Source organism: Engraulis encrasicolus, chromosome 16 (genome assembly GCF_034702125.1).
Source record: "Engraulis encrasicolus isolate BLACKSEA-1 chromosome 16, IST_EnEncr_1.0, whole genome shotgun sequence".
Taxonomy (NCBI): Eukaryota; Metazoa; Chordata; class Actinopteri; order Clupeiformes; family Engraulidae; genus Engraulis; species Engraulis encrasicolus.
This window is the reverse complement of record NC_085872.1, coordinates 26,941,400-26,959,349: the sequence shown is the minus strand read 5'-3', so window position 1 is coordinate 26,959,349 and position 17,950 is coordinate 26,941,400. Positions and strand designations below refer to the sequence as shown.

Genomic DNA, 17,950 nt, shown 5'->3' with positions numbered 1-17,950 from the left:
GTTGCTTTATATGGTGTGTGTGTGTGTGTGTGTGTGTGTGTGTGTGTGTGTGTGTGTGTGTGTGTGTGTGTGTGTGTGTGTGTGTGTGTGTGTGTGTGTGTGTGTGTGTGTGTTTTGAGAGTGAGTCTGGAGATGTTCATGAGATGGCAGAGAGAGAGCAGATTTAGTTACTATTTTGATGTGGGACTGAATTGATATTGATGAATCTAGGATAAAGGATGAATGCAGGGACTGAGTGTGACATATTGCTGCCGGTTTTATAGGTAGTGAAACCAGACGAGTGCTGTGCCAGATAATCCAATGAACTCCAGTGTACTGTAGGGAGCGATTTGCATATACCAGAGAGAATTAAGACTGGCACATTCACCATTGGTTCCCTGTGTTCTTCATAGATGAGAGCAGGTTCACACTGAAGACATGTGACAGACATGACAAAGTCTGGAGAGAACATGGAGAATGTTGTTATGCTGCCTGCAACATCATTTATGAACAGCACAAGGCGCCGATGGTGAATTTGCCATTTTGGTGTTCCCTGTTCTTACGCAAACTGCCCCCTACAGTGCTGCTCAGAAAGCATAGGCCCCATGTGTGGATTAGGGTGGCAGATGTCCGTCATAAGAACGGACAGTCTGTCTTTTCAGTGCCTTGTCCGGCGTACGGCACCGCATTAAGCCAAGCTAAAATGCATGAAATTGCATCTAAGAAACACACTTTTTCTTGGGGGAGGACCCCTACACCCCCCCATCCAAAAATATGTCCTCCTTTTACCTGTCATGGAGATGGTCACCCTAGTGTGGATACCAGGTACCCTCATCATGAAGTCTGTTTCTGACCATTTGAACAGCAGCATGTAGGCCTAAATTAGTTGCCTGTAAAGCTCATTTTGCAGAGCTCTGGCAGTGCTCTTCCTGTGCCACTTGGCACACAGGAGATATTAAACCATCCTATGGTCTCCTCTACATTCCCTGGTGTACTGGCATATCTCCTGGCATCTCCTCCATGCTCTGGGCAGTGCTGAGGGACACAGAATACTTTGCACTATTGGCCATGTGCACTAGACCCACTCTGTTCTCTAGTCTATGCCATAACATATATGTACTGCTTTTATTACTGTTGCTGACAATTTACTTTGGTCTAGCATTTCTTTGTGGGCACTGTAGTAGTTTCAGATTATCTTTTTTTGTGCCTCTGCACATCAGATGCTGTCCTGTTTTGCAATTCCACATGTGTCCTGTCTTGTCTTCACATGTTTGAAACACACATTTGGTCTTTTGTATGAGTTTCTACCTTTCTACCATCATCACTTTACAAAACCACACAGTTGTAGTGAACTTCTTTCATATGAAATTGTACTTATCACTTACCCATCAAGCAGATATAATAATTATATATTATTATAATATGACATGGTCAAAACATTTATGAAATACCACTGTTCCGAGTCATTTTAAGGTTATTTTTGGGCCATGATCATGCAAAGGGTCTGTTGGCGACCATCTTGAAATTGAGACCTTTTTTAAAAGTCAGAGTTTGGTCAACTTTTATTATGTTCTACGTACATCTGATACTATTGTAAAGCACTGAAAAATCTGTTGCTAGAAGTTTTGGGAGGGTCAAGTCATCAATGCATCAGATTGCTAATATTTTGTGCTTTTCGCATCAACCATGACTGAGCATAGCCTTAAAAGGTTGCAGGGATGTTTTGATGTTAATGACAGTATGTATGGAAGTCACCTGAAGTCAAGGAATGTATTTAGTCATAAATGCTTGCAATTTCTGTAATCTTTGCACTATTTTTGAAAACTTAGACATTAGTTAATGTCCGAATCTATAGAATATTTGATATATTTTAGTCAATTTTGTCCAACAAAGTAGTCTAAACATGTTTTTATGAACCCAATGACCCTTCCAATCAATTCCCCATGCTGGAATTATGTGGAAAAGTGGTCTAATTTGTCTTTGTACCATGTCTGGTTCAAAAGTTATGTGACTAGTCAAATGTCAGAATTGCACAAATCGCTATTGCACAGTTTCCAAGATAACCTCTGAAAAACAGTCATGGGACAATTTGCAGCAATGTTAACATCTTTTATTGTTAACTAGACATATTAAGGAGCCTGAAAAAATGGGTGTCAACAACAATTACGGGGGGTGCGCGTGGACCCCCTATAATGACTAGACTAATATGTCTTATTTGCTACATGGCTGATCAATGCACCAACCGTAGCCCAGGTGCCACTAGAAATTAGTATGTCCAAAAACTTGTGTGCCGACCAAAATTTTATGAAAGTTTTAAACAATGTTTGGCACAGCCAGGCTTTCCATCTCATCCACGAATATGAACAAACAAGGAGGGAGGGGCAACTTCACGTAGCCTACATTTAATCAGATACACGGGGTGGAAATGTAGTAAGCCTACATTTAGACGTCAAAACAAAAGGTGGATAGATTGTTGTTGCCGTGAAGAGGCTATTGAAATCGCGCTGTGGATGATTCTGCTTAAATAGCAAGAACGTTTCCCCATTTCATATTATGTTTCTATTGTGGAAAATATCTTTTCACTAGGTTTTTAAGTGGGTTATGCAATTTACTGCACATAAGTGCACTTAAAGACCCACCACAACCCGTCATTCTCCATAGGATAACGTGGGGAAACTCGAGCCCCGACTTCGGGCCTCGAGCCGGGTTCGGTTAGATAATTCTAGTGATGTGTCGGGTAACATCGGGCTCGGACTTTAAAAGCCACGGGCCGGGTAGGGTCGGGTTGACATTTTCAGGCCCGTTGAGAACTCTAATTCTCCATCTCTTTTTCATCCAACAGAGGATAATTTTCTTATGTATGATGAGAATATGAACAAATGCCTCAGAGGCAGTCAGCCCCTGATGTTATACCACTGTGACTCCAACCATCCAAGTCAGCAGTTCCGCTGGACATCAGAAGACCGCATCTTCAATGTTCACTTGAAAAAGTGTCTGGGAGCTGGGAGCAGAGCTGATGGCTCAGGTCTACAGTGGTTCACCTGTGATGACAAGAGTGACCTGCAGAAGTGGGAATGTAAGAACAACACAAAGCTAAATCTGAAGGGGACAGATCTTTTCGTATCTCAGGAGGAGAACACTGTTCTCAGACTCACCCAAGACAATAGCACTGCCAGCCAGTGGCTAATCCATGGCACCGAGGAGGGGCTTTGCTCGCGCCCATACCGAGGTACGTGGACTACATTGATTTGGTTCTGTTTTTGGTACTGTAGTTCTGTAGATCAGTGTTTCTCAACCAGGGTGCCAGGGCACGTCAGGGGTGCCGCAGAAACGTGGCTGATAAATAAATTAGCCTATGTAATTTAACACATATTTGTCTAAATTAATGAAGTATTGCTTAGTCAGTGCTCAGTGGAGTCTTCCATCTGCCATTTAGGCACAAAGTAAATTTAGGTCGCCCCAGTAAGCTGCAACTTCGAACGTAGGTTGTGTGACGTCTCCAAATGTGTTAATTTTCTAAGCTTTTGTGGTATCCGATGCGATGCCATGTTACAGTTTGGGGTTTAGGGGTTGCCTTGAAAATGTTCAGTAATTGAAAGGGTGCCTCGCCTAAAAAAAGGTTGAGAAACACTGCTGTAGATAATATGACTGAAAGCGACTGGAATTTGATGCACTCTATTCAATGCAATGTTTGGACTGCCTGATTTTCCAGGTCAGGAATATATCATTGAAAGAAGAGAAATAACGTATGTACTGCAACTATTATTAAAGGAGAATTGCGTCCGATTTCATGCCATTTTGCCACCATGCAGTTATATTGGATACATTGTAAAAATTATATCAAGTCATGATGACAATTTACATAGTGAATTAATTCTGCTGCACACCGTAAAAAATCTGCATGCTTTATCTTGAAATCACAAGCTGCCTCAGAATTCCAACTTAATTTAAATCTTTATTTTAAGTTGTGTGAAGCTTTGAATTGTAGTTCAAACAACACACACAACTCCACACAACAGACAATAAAGATTTAAATTAACTTGAAATCAGAAGTTTACCAGCTGCCTCAGAATTCCAAGTTAATTAATTTTTTTATTGTACGTTGTGTAGAGTTGAGTGTTGTTTGAACACAAAGCTGCAATTCAAAGCCTCACTCAACTAAATGAAACATCGCAGATTCATTTATTTGTTTGTGATATTTTGAGTGTGTTATGCTGTTTTTAAAAAGGTCTAAACAAACCATGCACCCATGGTTGAACAAAGAAAAAAAAAACTGTCGTCAGGTACTGACAGATCAAGGGAAGGGTGAACAATGCAATTGGGTTTTGAAATAAGAGGAATTCTCCTTGAAATTGAATCTGTATATTTGTGTAATCAAGAGTATCGAAATATCAGCTCTTTAACAAATATTAAAACATCTTTTCACAGAAATCTACACAGTACAAGGCAATGCCTTTGGTAGTCCTTGCCATTTCCCCTTCCATTATCAAGGCCAGTGGTACTCAGATTGTAAGCTGGAAGAGCCCACACAGCGATATTGGTGTTCAGTAGACAGAGACTACAACGACAAATGGGGCTACTGCCCCACAACACGTAGGTTTTATTTTTTTCTTATGACACTCACCAGTGTCTTGCATACTACATAACACAAAAGTTAAATATAAAACAACTTAATCAGCTTATTTGAAATTACTTGTTCAAAATTTGCAGGAAGTCAACCTTTGGAGTCAGAGGGCTGGAAGAAGAACCCCCTAACGGGTGTGTATTACCAGGTGAACGTCAACTCTGCCCTGACATGGCACCAAGCCCGCATGAGTTGTCAACAGCAGGACTCAGACCTCCTGAGCATCACTGAGCCCCAGGAGCAGACCTTCATCTCAGGTGACACAACACTCCACCACACAGTGGACGACATCTTGTTTGGCCAGCTGTGCCGGCAGACATAGACCATTTTCACTAGGCTAAGACTAAAACAAACGCATGCATAAAAAAGCAACATGCCCGTCCTGATTCTGAATTTCATTTGAACATAAAGGGATCACAAACGAATTCCAAACCAGTCTTTGGATCGGGTTAAACCAACTGAACTCTGAGAGCGGATGGCAATGGGTGGATGGGAATCCATTTTCCTATTTAAGATGGGGATCAGGTATGTTTGGTTTAGTTGTATATCATTTCCTTGTATTACTGCATTAAAAAGGCAGCCTGATATTGACATGTTTAATGTATAACGATTGTCATTCTTTATTTCAGGACAGCCAAATCCAGCCCCGGGATGGTCATGTGCCTCCCTAATCACTGCACAAAACTACGAGTGGCAAAACAAGCTGTGCTCCAGAAGACATGGGTATATCTGCCAGAGAAGAACTACAATCTCAGCTACTGCTACACCTGGTAGGCATTGTCATCATGCTACATTTCAATAAAAACTAGAAAGCAGACCTTGTGGCAGGTGGTCCGATTTTTGACCCAAACAAAAGCAGATCTGGGATAAGATCTGGATCCAAAACATAAAAATCTCTAAAAGCCATTAGACAAATAGGCCTATGTGTACTTTTATTTCACCAAGTAATCATTATTTTAAAAAGCCAATTAAATGTTACCAAGTCAAGGCAAAATAGTATTAGATGGACTGATTGTTTTTTTTTTTTTTCAAAATAATAATATCCTTTTCTCACCAAAAATGCACTCTCACTCAGTCCTCAAAAATACATTGAAAGCAAATCAGAACTTTGGCATAGTGTTGACTATGGACTCGCAGACAAATAAGGCAACAGAGATAAATAGAACAAAAAACCCACCACCTTCTTTGGGGTGGTAATAAAATAGTTTGTTCTGTACATTTCTACATACCTAACAACTTTCTACTTTCTATCTCTCAGCTCCACCAGTTACTTGCAATGCTCCGTGGATTTCATATGCAGGGCACTGCTATTTCTTGAACCGCACAAAGAAGACATGGAAGGATGCTAATGCCCAGTGCATAGCTGGTGGTGGACATTTAGCGAGCATTCACAACATAGAGGAACAAAGCTTTGTCCTCTCACAGCTGGGCTACAGTAAGTCCTTCAAATCATGTGATTTGTATGTATTTGTTAAGTACTGTAAAAACGAAAAAAGTGCCTTAAAGAGTTTTGTTTGCCATTGAGGGGGAAGTCAAGCTACATGTTCTCTGAGGAACATACTGTACAGTAGGGGTTCTCAGTTTCTCAGGGAATGTTTAGAGGTTCCCTCACGTTCCCTCAATACAAATGTCCCCATAAACCTTATGGGGTTCTTCAGTTCACCACACCTGGGGAACTCCAAAAGGTTTTCTGAAGTGCGGAAGACGAAATTAATGAAAATTTGTTAATGCTATTTTAATAAATTATAACAAATTCAAATGAATATATTCGCTGTGTTTTCCTTGGTTGTGCTCCTTGCCTTTGCAGGAGAGACAGATAAGCTGTGGATTGGACTGAATGACAAAAAGACCCAGCTGCTGTTTGAATGGAGCGATCATTCTCGGGTCATGTTCACTGCATGGGATGTGCAGGAGCCCTCACACCACCGATCTGAAGAGGAGGACTGTGTCCTCATGGGGGGAAAGGTAAGAGGATGTTTGATGACTGATGAAACCCTAACATTCTCTGAATCCCATCCAGCTTGATCATCTTGCCAATTTCACAAGTACACACATGGCTATGTTTATTTGCACTCTGCTTTTATTCCCAGCAAAACAGTTTCAATATGGGTCATTTCACGTGAAATCAGACACTTTGGGACCCGACCGACCCGGATTTCAATCATACTTGGTGTGCCTTTTCAGTAGCAAGGTAGCACCCCAGAACTGCATTGGTTTGAATCTGACACTAATATTAAGGGAGAAACAGACTAGGAAAGGTTCACATGTGAGGGTAGGACACTATACATTCAGCCTTGAATATATCAGTCAGTGTTAGTCACAAAAAGATGCCTGTGGTGTTGTTTGAAAGCTCTTTTCTGGCTCTACATATTACACAATCACCTTGGAATATAACTACTCTCAGAATATGAATTATGATAAATTGAAAAATTAAAAATTGAATATCTAAAAAACCTATATTTTAAAATGGCCAGTTCCTTGTCCAAACGTAGCCGGCAATGTCATGAGCAGCACCTAAAATGCTGGTGTTCGGTTTGTTATTCATTTCAGAGAGAATTTGACTCACAAATATGGCGTCATACAGACCACTTACTAATAATATGGTAATACCATAGTAGCATCACATGACAAAACAAAAACAAAACAAAAATGGTCAGTGTCCATGGTCCCAGGTTTCAGAAACTAAGGCAGATGTCCATTTATACACACCAAATGATGATATGTGAATGTTTGAACATTCCTTCTCTGTGTACCTGTGCCATCTTCCCTTTACTGTACTTTAAAGAGATAATCAATGGCTACACTCTCATTTTGTACTCTACCAGTGCATTTGAAGCAGCAGCTGTGTCTTTTGTAGATAATGTATAAGTACGTCCCGTTGCAGTTACAGGTTCCACTACCAGAAGCACATCCTGATGATCCATGACATGTCTATCTGGTCTGAAGGGAAAAGTGAAGGATGGAGATGGCCCATGAGGATGCAGGAAGTTCAGTTTCACCTCTCCAGTGCTCGGCATACATTCCTCAGCACATGCTAGCCACCAGTTGCCATCATATACAGCTACAACATACCCTTTGATGCTTGAAAATGTAACAAATTCCTTTACTGAGCTCACTCTTTCAACTCTGCCTTCTCTGAATGCTGAAAATGGCCTAACTTCCACTGTGTCCATTGACAATGGGCAGAAGCTGTGTAGTTTTTGAGTACCTGGAATAGTTCTTGCAGATTCAAACCTTTTCAACAGGTTCTCAGCTTCATGATGGCACATCTCTGTTGTGGCAAACTGGCAATGGATGTTCTTGACATTATCCTTGACAAATTCAAACAGTTGGTATGGCTTTACAATTTAATTGTCAATAGGACGTTGCAGACTTGCTCGTGCAGCAAGCCATTTAACTGTCCCTCCAACGCCATCACATGGACCTTTGCCATGTGATGTGGCAAAAAAGTGCCACTCTGCAGGTATGTGAAAATCTGCCTCGTGGTGGCACAAATTTGTTGTGTTTTTAAGGTTCTTATATTGTGCAGCACAGCCATCAGAAAAAATATAGGATCTTCTTTGGACGTTCTGTCATTGATGAAGTGTCACTGAGGAACTGAATTAGGAGCTTCTGAAACAGATGTACAGCAATTGTATCATGAATGTTGCAGTCTGAAATAACAACAAAACATATTTTTTTCCCCAGTTTCAACTGATCTTGGTAGTAGCATACAAATGGATGGATTGTGGCCTGCAATGGTTGTTCCAGTGAAATATAGTTTTAAAAACGTTCCTGGTTCAAGGGAGTCAGTCAAGGATAATGTCAAGAACATCCATTGCCAGTTTGCCACAACAGAGATGTACCATCATGAAGCTGAGAACCTGTTGAAAAGGTTTGAATCTGCAAGAACTATTCCAGGTACTCAAAAACTACACAGCTTCTGCCCATTGTCAATGGACATTAGGCCATTTTCAGCATTCAGAGAAGGCAGAGTTGAAAGAGTGAGCTCAGTAAAGGAATGCGTTACATTTTCAAGCATCAAAGGGTATGTTGTAGCTGTATATGATGGCAACTGGTGGCTAGCATGTGCTGAGGAATGTATGCCGAGCACTGGAGAGGTGAAACTGAACTTCCTGCATCCTCATGGGCCATCTCCATCCTTCGCTTTTCCCTTCAGACCAGATAGACTTGTCATGGATCATCAGGATGTGCTTCTGGTAGTGGAACCTGTAACTGCAACGGGACGTACTTATACATTATCTACAAAAGACACAGCTGCTGCTTCAAATGCACTGGTAGAGTACAAAATGAGAGTGTAGCCATTGATTATCTCTTTAAAGTACGGTAAAGGGAAGATGGCACAGGTACACAGAGAAGGAATGTTCAAACATTCACATATCATCATTTGGTGTGTATAAATGGACATCTGCCTTAGTTTCTGAAACCTGGGACCATGGACACTGACCATTTTTGTTTTGTTTTTGTTTTGTCATGTGATGCTACTATGGTATTACCATATTATTAGTAAGTGGTCTGTATGACGCCATATTTGTGAGTCAAATTCTCTCCGAAATGAATAACAAACCGAACACCAGCATTTTAGGTGCTGCTCATGACATTGCCGGCTACGTTTGGACAAGGAACTGGCCATTTTAAAATATAGGTTTTTTAGATATTCAATTTTTAATTTTTCAATGTATCATAATTCATATTCTGAGAGTAGTTGTATTCCAAGGTGATTGTGTAATATGTAGAGCCAGAAAAGGGCTTTCAAACAACACCACAGGCATCTTTTTGTGACTAACACTGACTGATATATTCAAGGCTGAATGTATAGTGTCCTACCCTCACATGTGAACCTTTCCTAGTCTGTTTCTCCCTTAATATTAGTGTCAGATTCAAACCAATGCAGTTCTGGGGTGCTACCTTGCTACTGAAAAGGCACACCAAGTATGATTGAAATCCGGGTCGGTCGGGTCCCAAAGTGTCTGATTTCACGTGAAATGACCCATATGTCACTTTTAATCGTGTATTGTGTCACTGTAAAGTGAGCAATCACCAAAGGTTTCTGTATAATAACATTGTTGTGATGTCATCAGGATGGGAAATGGGGAGATGCAAGTTGTGAAGAGCAAAATGGGTTGATCTGTAAAAAAGCTGGAGACTCTGCATCATCATCGGCAATGGAGCATAACAACATTGGCTGCAAAGCTGTGAGTCCACTTCTCATTTTGAAGGATGAACAAATAGGTCTCCCTACAGGTTGGGATTAATCGTGTGGCAAGTGTTGAATGATTGCCAATCTTTGCAGTAGACCAGAAGTGGGCAAACCCAGGCCTGGGGGCCACATGCGGCCCACTGAGACAATTCCACAGGGCCTTTACAGGAAAGACAGCTTTTAAATACAATTCATACGGTCACTCGTCATTCTTAAAATGGCTACCTAAAACAGGGGTCTTTCAAAGTTAAGAATAAGGGCGCGATCACATAGAACGCAGATTTTACAGTAGGAGGCGGATGTATTCTATTGTTTGTCAATGAAAATGAGCGGATTACGCGTCTGATATCAGCGCAAGGCGGGTTGCCGATTCTCCGCCTCTCCGCGCCGGGCGGATCGAGTTGAAAAAAGTTCAACTCAAGGCGGAAAACCCGCGGCGGATTTCCAGATGTTCGATAGGAGACCGTTATCAACATTCATATCAGATTCCCTATCCAACGTTAGGAGAGCAAGGAAAGAGCTCGTCTTCTATTCATTTTACATAGATGAATGGACAAAGCATTTTGTGTATGTTTTCACATAATTTAATGACACAACACCATCGATTAGGCTACGTTGCGAGTGACAGTTGTCGTTACGTTGCCTAGTCACCGCATTCGAATAGGCAGTGGATCCGCGCTTGGTGTGGTCACTTCTGATTAATCAGCTGGATGCGCATCGCGGATTGTAGGCAGAAACCCGCGTCCGGTGTGATCGCGCCCTAATGTGGCACATACACTAGGCTACATCTCAATACATACAATACAAGTCATGTCAGCGTACCCTTTGTCTTATTATTGACCAGGGCAAATTGCCAGCGATATCTGACCCTTCTGTCATTATTCTACACCCAAGGTGGCCCTTGGGCCAAAATAATTGCCCACCCCTGCAGTAGACATTCATTCAGTCAACCATAGATCATGGAACACAAAAAACACATTGTTTTCAGGAATCTTGCTCATTAGCCATTTTATCAGAATACCAGAAAAAAGATCAATGGTGGTTTGAGTACGGGCACAGATCTGTTTGAAGCTATTTTTAAATTATTATTATTATAATTATTTAAATGTTGAAGTCTGGATCTATTAGTACCAATCCAAGAATATTTTGCTTTTTTTATTAAGACTTCATGTGCTGTCAGATGTCTGCACCCACCATATGACTGACAAATGGGTTTATTCCCAGAATCAGGACCAGATTAACATTCATTTCTATCTCAAATTATGCCTCTGGATATGTTGATTTGTCATGAAGTTAGCTTTATGTAGGTGCCTACGGCAACCTGTAGGAGACCCAGGTCATCCAGCCCTCCCCAGAATAATTTCTTGTTCCCCTCTTCTTCTCCTGTTAATCTATTTTTCTTTTAATCCCACTTCCTTTCAACCACTCTAGGGGTGGACTAGGCATGGCTACAATTGTTACTTTGTCGGCCCGACCACAAAAACATTTGATGAAGCAAAAGACAGTTGTCAAGACAGCGGAGCACACTTGGTTGATTTGCCAGACAGGTAATAACAGTGGCAGAAACAGATATTGGGTAAAACAAAACACTCAAATATTTGATAACCCTGTATTTACCCCTTAGCGCAGCACTATGGCTCTCTGTAATGTCATAGCAATGTCGTTATGATGTAGTCAAGCATTTTCAGCAAGTGAATAGGGTCGCCGGCGACCCCTGCTGCAGTAAGAGGCTACATAGTGTTAGAAAGGCTAATCACAAATAACAGACTGCAGATTATTTGTTTATCAGTCTTCACAAACAGTAAACTACTGGGATATTGATGATTGAAAAGAATACAATAGGTAGCGATGATAAGAATAACTTATCCAACATTGTATCTATTAGCTAACACATCTGTTTATGACTGGGCCACTCAGCAATACTTAAGACAATCTCTTAAAAATAATTATTAACCATTTATTTTTTTGGTTTTAGATTAGAGAATGCATTTCTTATCAGCATGGTTGGAGCCAGACCTGAGAAGCACTTCTGGATAGGGCTGAACAACCAAAGAAACCTTTCTGTTTTTGAATGGACCAACACCCCGAAAGTCCCTTACACTCATTGGAATGCTCGTATGCCAGGTGAGTGTTCTTCTCTGATAAAGTTGAATCCAAATTATCTTTCATCAAATCAGCATTACAACAGAATCGTTCTCTGTTAAAAAAACAGGCCAGAAACAGGGCTGTGTGGCTATGACCACTGGCACTCTGGCAGGGCTGTGGGATGTACTGAGCTGCTCCAACAAGGAGAAATACATCTGCAGACATCAGGCTGAGGGAGTAGTCACCACTCCTGCCCCTACCACCTCACCCGCCCCGAGATGTGCAGTGGGCTGGAGCCCGCTGGGGGACAGGCCATTCTGTTTCAAGGTTCATTCATGTTTTTAGTACACTAATAGTTTCTTGTGAAATCCTTTAAGGTGTGTCTTACTCTACATGACTTGTCTTTTTTCAAAGTTCTTTGAAATGCCGTCTCGAGAACAGAGGAGCTGGTCAGAAGCTTTGGAATACTGTAGATCTATAGGTGGTGATCTAATGAGTGTTCATAGTGATGCAGAAGGGTAAGCCTGATATACATTTTTCCCCCAGTTTTTGGTTGAAATAACACTCGATACTTGTTGCCATATATTGCAATTGATCACATGGAATAACATGTTCTGATTTCCTAGAGAACTTCTTAAACCTGCTCGTATACCTCCAATTTACCCCTGGTATCGGGACCTTGACCACTGGCATGGGGAACCTGACCCCTGGCATATGCCACCTCACTACTGGCTTCAAAGGGAGGGATGGATTGGTTACAGTGCTCAGGACCCTACTGTTGGCTATACATGGTCAGATGGGTCTTCGGTGAGTTAAACCACTGATTCTTGAGAAAGTGGCTAAAACAGGTTGTAATCTTGAAAGAAAAAAACGAAGTGAATTACAAAATAATATGGTGTATCCTCTTAAACAAAGGTCTTAACTTTTCAGAAATGCACAAGGCCAATCTCCCCATTTTGATTTTTTTTTCAGAAATCAAGTTTTTCTCCGATCATACCTTGTTTTTTGTCAACACCGTCAGACACAATTAAAAGCAATAAAAAGTGTATTGATTTGGTTGCATATGTATCTGGAGTTTTTAAGTGATTGTGTGTGTTTTTTGGTTCACACATACGCCTTTAAATGTTGAAAATTCACTTACATTCTATTTTAATACTGCTTCATGTGTTCTAATTTAAAAATATGTGCTGTCAGACAATGCTTACTTGATGCCTAAATAGATCAAACATTTTTTTGTAATTTCACAAATATTCGTGTAGGCTTAAATTTGCTACTACTTTGATAATTCAACAACTCCAAAGGAAAATGTTGTAAGCACATTCATTTAAAATGTCCAAAACTCCTTCTTACGGTGGTGACTTAAGAACTGACGGCGGTGACAGTAATCTGAAGGTGGTGAAAGTTACCTAATTATTACCTACATTTAGCTAAATAAATAGCCCTCTCAAGTCAATGACATCTAGCATAAACACTTTATTTTTCTGTGTGCACAGTATGCTTGTGCATGTGTTTTTTCTTCATTTGTTAGATACTGTAGGAAGTAGGCCGAGATTATTGAAAATGTGGCATAAACAGGTTTTAAGTTGTTCAAATCCAAAATATAGAGGTGTATTATCCAGGCCTCCGAACCGGTTCAAGGAACGAAAACGAAAACCGAAAACGAACGAAATTTTATGGAATTTTACAAGGAACGGAAACGGAAACGGAAACGAAATGGTCTTCAAGTGTTCCGGAACAAAAACGTTATTCTGAAATCCACAAACCGGTTAATAACGTTTTTTTTTTCGTTCTCTATATTTCATACAAGTGCACGATTTTAAACAAAGGCGTAGGTCAGAGGGCTTCGGCGTTCTGTTTTGTAGTGCGAAGGTGCTCTTTGGTTAGACGTAACTTAGAGATGTATGATGAAATCCAAGGCACTCTTCGTCTTCATTAAAAAGCTTTTAATTAAATGTAGCTAGTTCATACTTGAACATTAAAATTTGCCAACATGTTTCGGCCAAACATTGGCCTTCATCAGGGCTTTAGAAATACAACTAAAGCCCTGATGAAGGCCAATGTTTGGCCGAAACATGTTGGCAAATTTTAATGTTCAAGTATGAACTAGCTACATTTAATTAAAAGCTTTTTAAGTGCACGATTTTGTTTGAGGAGTAGCCTAACCATGGCGACCAGCAGTCTTTTAGTTCGGCTACTGACGTGTATGAGGGGATGCATGCATAGCCTACGGCAACAGCATTTTGCTTCACCTGAGCTCTTGCAGCCGATTGATAAAATATTGAGGAGCATTGGCCAATCAGAGTGCGGCTGTAATGCTCTGCATTGTATGGAGAAACTTCCTGGGTAAATTTTACGGATGTGCTTCTCCTGGCTTTCTCGTGGTGATTGGAAGTTGGCTCTAATAAACCCGCCCTAAAGTTGTTGACCACCAATATCAAATAAGTTTTTGTAAGAGAGATGACACTTTACCCGCGCTTTTCTTCAGTCTCATTCACGGACAGTAGCCTACAGAGTTTTATATTGACACAATGGAGAGCAAAAGAGAACATGTCCTGAGGTCGGTGTTGGGATCCCTACAGGGTATTTGGACCATACAATCTATGATTTGCAAAGGAATTGGATAGGCATTTTTGTTGAACCTAATTCGCAGAGTGCTCTCGAGAGGCAACTGGTGGGTAAGTCATGTTTAGCTTACTACTTGTAATGGCACCGCCGAGTGCCTCGATGTTCAATGCGGTTATGGCAAATATGTTGTCGTAAAGTTACTGAGGTGCTTTTGTTGTGCGCAGCATATCCCACTGTCGGTTGTAGAGAAGGGAGGTGAGAGCTGGTGTTTTATGTGCTGTAATCAAGGACGTCTTATTTATCTGTTGTTGTGGTCAATGCGGGATAAAGTCATTCGTGGCAGATGAACTGGCGCTAGCTGGCCCACTCAATGTTTCGATGGTTTCTTCAGTATTGCGCAATATTTCCTGGCTGTCATCACGAATAACAAAGTCCCGTGTGACAACAAGCAGGGATAGAGAAAGACAGCGCATTTATTGTTGTTTAAGTTATTATTCTCTTCTGTCGTGCAGAGGGCTGGGCTGATGGGGATCTGGAGTAGCCTACGTGGAAACTCTTACTATTTTGTGACGCTTGTCTGTTAGGCTACAAAAGGTCTCCGGTTTTGTGGTGATGGACTTGCGCTGGAATGGTTGGTAGCCGATATCTGAGAGCATATCCGAGGTTTTAGACTATGCAACCTGTCCCTTCTCTTGTGACCCCTTGCATCGTGCACATCTCAAAACAGTTTGGGATTTTTTTGTGGAGCAAGCTTGTGTCCCTTCTACTTACATGTTTCACTTGCTGCAAACCTCATCATGGCCTATTAAATAGAGCTAGGCAAGAACTGAAATCCATGCCTATCGACACCTCTTATTATGCTAACGTCACCTGCGCTATTCTGTATTGTGCTTCCCTAATCAACATTTCCACGCTGGCATAGGCTACTGTTGATAAGAATTATAGGCATAGGTTAAATCTGTCAGGATGGATAGCCCATCTGAGTGTTTTTGGGTGTGTTATTATTTTTGAGAATAGCTGTGTAAATCAAGGGGAAATAATGAGTATGTCTATTCTAAGATAAAGTCCACGAAAATAGACTTAATATGGCCGTTAAACACTGCAGGAACGTTAAGAACGAACGTTATTTTTCGTTCCGAACCGGTTCAGGAACGATATTTTTGTGGGGGAACGATTGCAAGAACGAAAACGTTAAATTGAAACTTGCCTGAACCGTTCGGAACGGAACGTTTGAAAAATAATTTCGTTTTCAAGCCCTGGTATTATCATAGATTAAGGTCTTGGCTGTGCAGTGAATGTATTGGCCAAGCTCCCCATGTTTTATATTTTTCAGAAAATGGCCTCTTTCTTGGTTTTGTCACCGGCGTCAGACAGAATTAGAAGTAAAAAAAAAACATGTTTACTGTATTTAAGTGAATTACTTTTACAATTCAACATAATTGTAGATACTTATTGGAAGCATATTCTTAAAACTTGTCAAAAACATGTAAAACACATGCTTTTTTGTGAACTACATCAGATGTCACCACCGTCAGGTTTTGTGACAAAAAACCCTCCAAATGCACCTCAGTGGAGGCTAGAGTATAAGTTTGGCTCACAATTATTACTAACATGTCTGGTAATGTTTCATTAACCAGTACAATTTAGTAAAATATGGAACAAGATGATGAGCGGAACAAAATCTGACGGTGGTGACATCTGACGGTGTGAGACAAAAAACACTCTTTTACATATTGTGCATTTTTTGCTCACATTAGCCACTTCTTTTTCGCTCTGTTTCTTAGGGGCTTCATGCCGCTTCTGAAAAAGTATATATAATTAACATTAATGTAACATAATACTATTAAAACCCCCGACGGTGTTGACAGTTTATGGTTGGGACAGTACCAGTGTCCAAACAAATTAACAAATTGAGGAGAAATTAGTAAATTTACAGGAGCTTCAGAGATGGTGAAGTATTCAGTAGAGCTGAAGGTTTGAAAAGGGGTCCTAAGTAATGACAATGACCTTGTCCATCCCTGATTTTATTGTCTTTTTAAAAAAAATCTGACGGTGGTGACCAATATGCTGGACACACTTTGAGCAATCAGAAAATAATAGTAAATATTGTTTTACACGCACTATGTGCATATCTGCAGAACCACTTCAATATGGACTTTCACATCATGGTGATATTATTCAATAATATCAGTGATTTTTACATTTTAAGTCAATTGAAATGATGATGTCTGTCCTTGGGACAGCTGTTTTTACAGGGTGTGGGCAGCTTTATAGCCATGAAAAGTAATAAAATTACACTTAAATATTTAAAACGACTGTACATTTGTGTAACAGACCCCTGGGTCTTTACCTGGATTCATTTTGTTCATGAAAATGAAGTTTATTTTCAACAGAATTGGCAGTTTATTGCAGAGACATGTTTTAGCCGCTTTCTCAAGAATCAGTGAAACGATGCATTGCAAATTCCCTTCTTTTTGACAACAACATACTCTAGGGAGGGAAAGTGGAAAACAGCGATTCTAGCGGGCGTTCCTAATCCTACGGCGATCCTATTGAAAATCCCATAGAAAAGTTAAAAAAAAATAAAAATCTATGACACTGAACTTATACACCAGACACATGTTTCAGCTTACACAATATGAGGAAATACTAACGGTGAAAGTCTTGTGTAAAATGTTGCCCTATTAAGAAAAATAGAAATTGCGCCAATCTTGTCGGAAACGTACTTCAGCTCCAAGTCACTCTCATTACGTTAGTTTCTATAACAATGGTGGCAAACTCCTACAAACATAAAATAACCCATCCACCCCAACATTGTGAGTACAACATGTACACAGTAACACCCCAGTACATTAAACATTCCCAAATGCGCTTCCCTCTGGTTCTCTGCTCGAGGGGAGCTGGCCCGATTTAAAAAATCAAAAAAGTGATTGTAAGGCAAATAAAGTAATGACCTGCCAATTACCTCATTACGTTATCAGCAGAATGTTATTACCTTATTGGTAGAGAAATATTATTACATTATTGGCAACTTGTTACGTTATTGGTATTATTACGTTTCAAATGGGCCCAAATTATTACAGTAGGCCTACTGGCAGTAATTACGTTATTGTAGTAAATGAACTAATGATAAACAAAACAAACTAAAATATCTACTTATCTAATTAAAACTATTTACATTTTATTAATACTTTGTGAAATATCTACAAATGATAGGTTCAAGATTTTACAAACCTTTATTAATTTACAAAAAAATGGTAAATGTTTGATATATAAAAATATAATTTCCCACTCATTTGCAAGCATTTGTTAATGCTCATCATTAGTTATTTAGAATGCTTATTATGCATCCATAATTATAAAGTGTTACCAAAGTTGCTGGTGTTTTCTGCACAAGCACCATAGTCAAGTGCATTTATGACTTAACCCCAAAAAAATTCTAACAAAAGGTTTCTCAGTGGTTTACAGTACTATCAGATGTACTTAACAACATACTA

The 17,950-nt window shown here is 40.2% G+C and overlaps 1 protein-coding gene across 1 annotated transcript in view; it reads left to right on the top strand.

Moving 5' to 3' along the window:
* LOC134465495 (macrophage mannose receptor 1-like) overlaps positions 1 to 17,950 on the top strand; it is a 58,162-nt gene that overhangs the window by 5,287 nt on the left and 34,925 nt on the right. The window contains exons 2-14 of the mRNA XM_063219173.1: positions 2,822 to 3,208; positions 4,408 to 4,572; positions 4,690 to 4,860; positions 5,015 to 5,128; positions 5,233 to 5,373; positions 5,862 to 6,038; positions 6,411 to 6,568; positions 9,685 to 9,798; positions 11,235 to 11,350; positions 11,779 to 11,927; positions 12,016 to 12,215; positions 12,303 to 12,406; positions 12,515 to 12,695. Coding sequence (XP_063075243.1) covers positions 2,822 to 3,208; positions 4,408 to 4,572; positions 4,690 to 4,860; positions 5,015 to 5,128; positions 5,233 to 5,373; positions 5,862 to 6,038; positions 6,411 to 6,568; positions 9,685 to 9,798; positions 11,235 to 11,350; positions 11,779 to 11,927; positions 12,016 to 12,215; positions 12,303 to 12,406; positions 12,515 to 12,695 — 2,177 coding nt within the window. The remainder of the gene's footprint in view (positions 1 to 2,821; positions 3,209 to 4,407; positions 4,573 to 4,689; positions 4,861 to 5,014; positions 5,129 to 5,232; positions 5,374 to 5,861; positions 6,039 to 6,410; positions 6,569 to 9,684; positions 9,799 to 11,234; positions 11,351 to 11,778; positions 11,928 to 12,015; positions 12,216 to 12,302; positions 12,407 to 12,514; positions 12,696 to 17,950) is intronic.